Source organism: Echinops telfairi, unplaced genomic scaffold, assembly GCF_000313985.2.
Source record: "Echinops telfairi isolate 266 unplaced genomic scaffold, ASM31398v2 ScPeMD7_5805;HRSCAF=6673, whole genome shotgun sequence".
Taxonomy (NCBI): domain Eukaryota; kingdom Metazoa; phylum Chordata; class Mammalia; order Afrosoricida; family Tenrecidae; genus Echinops; species Echinops telfairi.
In genome coordinates this window covers 2,967,760-2,973,359 of record NW_022109704.1, presented here as the reverse complement: position 1 = coordinate 2,973,359, position 5,600 = coordinate 2,967,760, and the positions used below count along the sequence as shown (strand labels likewise).

Genomic DNA, 5,600 nt, shown 5'->3' with positions numbered 1-5,600 from the left:
TTCCATGTGGGCTTTGTTGCTTCTGAGCTTGATGGCCGCTTGATTACCTTCAAGCCTTTAAGACCCCAGACGCTATACTTTTTGCTAGCCGTGCACCATCAGCTTTCTTCGCCACATTTTTTGTTTGTTTTAAAGGGATGGGTAAACCTGCTTTGGGAGTCCAGAGGATTTTTTTCCAATCGCTATAACTCTTAAAACAAATTTCATGATCTAGACTAGTGATTTCCAAATTGTGTTAATAAAGACATTAGTTCAGAACATGGAATTCTAGATATCTCTTCCAAGCACCCACCCAACCAGTTGCCATCAAATTGATTCTGAACTCATGGTGACCCCCCCAGGTATGTCAGAGCAGAAACTAAGCTCCACAGGGTGTTCATGACTGATTTTTCAGATTTTGAACACCAGGTCTTTCTTACAAGCCATCTTTGGGTAGACATAAATCTCTTAACCTTTCAGTTTAGCAGTCAAGTGCATTAATCAGGTGCACACCCAACTCTAGGTTCCCTTTAGTTTGCCCAAATCTTCTCTGAGTAACCAATGTAGCCGCAACTGTTTTTATTTTACCTCCTTTGGCTTGATGAAAGAGTTCCAACTGCTTAAAGGAAAAGCAAGCTTAGAATACTACTCAGGAGAGATATGAATCCCATTTTAAAATAACCTTACTATCAATCATAATCTAAAAGTAACAATATTTAGGCTAAAGTTGCTTTCAGTGTAATTTACATTCATCAAAGTCCCTTTACATGCCTGTTACTTTGAAACATTCATTTCTGACAGTTGATAATGACACGCCAGTTACTCTGGGAGTGTATCTCACCAAGAAGGAGCAGAAGAAGCTTCGGAGGCAAACAAGACGAGAAGCACAGAAGGAACTACAAGAAAAAGTCAGATTGGGCCTAATGCCTCCTCCAGAACCCAAAGGTACATAACTTAGAGGCAGAGAAGGAGTGGTGAGATTAATTTTTTTTTTTTTGCACCAGAGCTTTAGCATTTCTCTATATTTGGGTACTGTGTGATACATAGGATCATTTATTGGTTCTGTTTTTGTTATTTTACTTGTTTTATTTTATTATTATTTTATTTAATCATTTTATAGGGGGCTCTTACAGCTCTTATCACCATCTATCCATACAGCCATTGTGTCAGGCACATTTGTACATTTGTGGCCATTATCACTTTTAAAACATTTTCTTTCTATTTGAGTCCTTAGTATCAGCTCCTCATTTTTTTCCCTCCCTCTGTCATGAACCGTTGATAAATTTATAAATTAATATTTTCATATCTTATATTGACCGCTGTCTCCCTTCACCCACTTTTATGGTGTTCGCCCCCCCTGTGTATGGGTGGGAGGGATGTTGTACATACATTGTTCGCGTCCCATTTTTTATTTTTTCCCCCCTTATAAGCAGTTTTCTTTTAAAAAAAAAACATTTTGAGAGCTCTTACAGCTCTTACAATTCACACATCAGTTGTATCAAGCACATTTGTACATACGTTGCCATCATTCTTTTCTAGACATTTATTTCCTATTGAGCCCTTGGTGTCAGCTTCTCCTCCCCCCCCACCCTTCCCCTATGCTGTTTTCTTTTTGAGACATACTCATTGTCAAGTATTATTGATGATAAAATACTCTGTCTGATCTTGGAAAAATAATGGTCTTGAAATTCACTTTTTAATAACCTTAGGGTGAATCAGGAAATGGAAAATCTTTATAATGGTGAGAGTGGGGACTTACTTTATCGTCCAATTCTTTCATTCCTGAAATCTTAGTAGTTGCAGTATTTGGATATTGCTGTATGCATAATTAATAATATAAAAATGAAAACAATCGCTTCTTGGCCTTTTGGCTAAGATCAACTGTAGTAAAAAATGGAAACAGTTCTAAAAGACTAAAACCCATATAATTTTCATTACCACTAATATTTTGATTGAGCACTGTTGCATATAGGATCATTCATTATATGTAATGATCAGAGTGAAAAATAACCAAAGAAATTATATTCTTTGCCTTTCATAAGTTTTCAAGCAATATCTATGCATGTCAGCTATTCAGATGACCATGTGACTTTCCATTAGAGCTCCAGTCAATTGAATGAGATTGTCAGGTAGGAGATTTTGAGCAGATACTTGAAGTAGATAAACAATATGAATTGGTAGAGAAGATGTAACAGGTTATCTTAGTTGAAGAATTGGTTTACAAAACTGATTTGCTCTTCTTACTCTACTGCAGTGAGAATTTCTAATTTGATGCGAGTATTAGGAACAGAAGCGATTCAAGACCCCACGAAGGTAGAAGCCCATGTCAGAGCTCAAATGGCAAAAAGACAGAAGTAAGTGCCATGGGATTGGGTGGAAACCCAGGGCAAGTACCTTTCCCAAACTCTCCTGGGGGATGCATATTTGGAGGGAGGGGAGAGTCCTCTGTTGCTCTCTCTTTCCCTTAGCCCTGCCTCTGATCTTCAATGCCTTTCTCACTTGTGGATGTCCTTCCTGTCACGACAGAGCGCACGAAGAGGCCAACGCTGCCCGAAAACTTACAGCAGAACAGAGAAAGGTCAAGAAAATTAAAAAGCTTAAAGAAGACATTTCACAGGGGGTACACATATCTGTATATAGGTAGGTGTCCATACTGGGCCAGCCTTTCCCTTAGAAATACCAAAATATTTTCCGTGTCTTTTTAAAATAACCCTAGTATGAATTCAGGAACTAGAACATTATTTATAATGGTCAAGTGTTAGTGAACCAGTATTGGTTCTGAAAAATGAATGAATATTTTGAGTGTCTTTATTCAGGCCCATCTGAACAAGGGTTGTGCATCCTTTGTGAAGCATAAGATAACCATCCTATTTCTCCAGGAAATATTAAGAATTTCTTTCCTCTATAGTGATTCTTATCCTGATATATACCCTACTGTACACATACACACATATACACACACCCTATGATATATATACATACCCTACTATATATGTGTGTGTGTGTGTGTGTATATATATATTTAGTAATCCTTTGGTCCTCTTTCCAAAATGCATTTTATGCACTATAAATATTTTAACTTCCAGATAATTTGATATTTTCATTTTGTTCTTTTAATACATGTGTACCCACCAATTTTAAACATGCTTATTTTTATTAATGAATTCTCTAGCATAAACATTATACTTTTTTTTCCCACCCAACCCAGACCCCTGTCCCCAAACATTGTACATTTTTTAATAAATGTAATCAGTACTTACAGTATAGTAAGGAACTTACTAAAATATTTATTATTCTCTGATTCCTGAGTACCACTCTAGAGCTAGGTAATCATTAATAGTTTTTCATGCATCCTTCAAAATATTTTTAACATAAAACATTGTGACTACATTTATACACCTTTCGTTATCATGTACATTTAGTTTACCCGTGGTTTGGGATGATGATAAATGCCTGTCCCTCATCTTTAGAGTGAATTTGATTACCTGAGATTTGCTGTAAGTTGTACAATGCCAGAGTTTGAAGACGCATGGGAGAAAATGGAAATCGTTCTAAACTCAGTTTTACCTTTTAAAGCATTTGTGTATGTTGTTTATTTCAGAGGCCTTTGTTTTACAGAGCACCCCATTTTGGATCGTCTGCTTATTTGCAATTGCATAGAGGCAGCCACTGCAGCCAGAAAGAAAGCTGTAACTAAACTTTCCCTTCTCCAGAGTTCGAAGTTTGAGCAACCCAGCCAAGAAGTTCAAGATTGAGGCCAATGCTGGGCAACTGTACCTGACAGGGGTGGTGGTACTGCACAAGGATGTCAACGTGGTAGTAGTGGAAGGGGGTGAGTCTGAAAAAATTGAGAGAGACTATCCTCAGACAGCGGTAGTCCAAGAAATGATTAGCCTGGTGGGGACAAGGGAGAAAAAAGAAAGTATATTAGAGCCATACCTTGGTTAAATTCCATGGGCCTCTGTTTCTTTTTGTTTAGAGAGTAGATGGCCCTAAGATTTAGTTCCTGGGATTGTTTCAACAACCATATTAAGGTTCTGAGCTTTAGATAAGCTCAGAGATTCTCTCCACCCCATTAACTTTCACAGTCTGGCCAAAAAAAATCATCTTCTCTATTTCCAGGCCCCAAGGCCCAGAAGAAATTCAAACGTCTTATGCTGCATCGGATAAAGTGGGACGAGCAGACACCAAACACGAAGGGAGATGGTGAATGGGGACTGGCGGGGTCTAAGTTGAGAGCAGTGGGAGGTGGGGTTGGTCCATCTGTTCGTTTACCTTCGTCCCCTCTCGGACACACTTGCCTGACAAACGGCGGTTTTCAGGAATTTTAGAAAGAGCTATTCCGACTGTAAACCTGCCAAACGTTCAGATGCCACTTATGTACATAATAAATATACTTGTAACATCTATCATATATTATAGCACTTATTATAGACATTATAAAGCTATTATGTCTGTCCCTATCAACCTGTTTCTTGTCTTCCCGGGATCTGAATACTGGTTATATGAGTCTGTTTAGTTTATGAAAATTTATCAAGCTATGTGTTCATATGTACAGTATTGCATTTTATTATAGTAAGTTTTTCAAAGGATTTCAGACAGATTTTTAGATCAAAAAGCTCTCTCCTTTCAAAAAGTATTGCTACTAGTGGTCCAATTTTCTTCTAAACATGTCTCTGTGATCAAAGGATGACTGTAAACAGGGCCTCAGTAGTACCCTTGTCTGTCTCCTTAGGGTGCCTTCGAAAACCAGGGTACAGGGGAAAAAACCAACAGGGTACCATTTTGAGGTCAAAGCTAGCAGCAGAATTTTAAAAGAATTCAAGTGGATATCTTCCCAAATTATTTAAGCTTTACAACAAATTTATAGGAGTGCTGCACCCCATAAAACATACGGATCAAGCATTTTACACAAGATCAGAGAGACCTTAAAGACCAGCCAGAGAGGGAAGGCAGTCAACCTGGTTGAATGAAGAAACTATGTAAGAAGACCATAGAGTAACCGCCATAGTTGGGATCTCAGGATTTGACATTTTCCATTTTCAGTGAACAGTTTAGTTTGACTCAGCAAGCTTTTGGCTTGATGAGTGCCAAAAATGTTGATCTATATATAGATAGATCAGTTAGCTCAAAGGACTGATCATTTCATCAGTTGTACATAAGATTAAAGCTAATGCAGATAGTCTTATGGAATAAATCATAACAAAGGACTAATCTTGGATTTATCAACTTGACCCAGAGGTCAGAATCAAAACTGATTTCTAATAGGAGCTACTAGGCTAATGAAATTAAAGGCAGAGCTAAACTCTGAAAGTTACAGTGACTTTTGAGGATCCTGAGGAGCAATCAGTATGAGTCGGAATCGACTTGTTGGCAGTGAGCTTGGTTTTGGAATATGAGAAGGGGAATCTTAATAGATTTTCTTAAAGGACACAGGACAGGAAGAAGTTTTATGTTTTGTTTTTTTTAATCATTTTATTGGGGCTCATACAATTCATCACAATACATAGATCAATTGTGTAAAGCACACCTATACATTTGTTGCCCTCATTCCCTAAATTTGCTTTCCTCTTGGGTTCCCAGAATCAACTCATTTTCCTTTGTTCCCTTCCCCCTCCCCC

General features: G+C 37.8%; 1 protein-coding gene across 3 annotated transcripts in view; it reads left to right on the top strand.

Moving 5' to 3' along the window:
* PRPF3 (pre-mRNA processing factor 3) overlaps positions 1-5,600 on the top strand; it is a 23,363-nt gene that overhangs the window by 13,182 nt on the left and 4,581 nt on the right. For 2 of the 3 annotated variants that reach the window (XM_004716586.3, XM_045295684.1), the window contains exons 9-13: positions 781-924; positions 2,234-2,333; positions 2,506-2,619; positions 3,693-3,811; positions 4,102-4,185. In XM_004716586.3, the coding sequence (XP_004716643.1) occupies positions 781-924; positions 2,234-2,333; positions 2,506-2,619; positions 3,693-3,811; positions 4,102-4,185 (561 nt within the window). Of the gene's footprint in view, positions 1-780; positions 925-2,233; positions 2,334-2,447; positions 2,620-3,692; positions 3,812-4,101; positions 4,186-5,600 lie in introns of those variants that run through there. The other variant, XM_045295683.1, reaches the window with a different exon arrangement.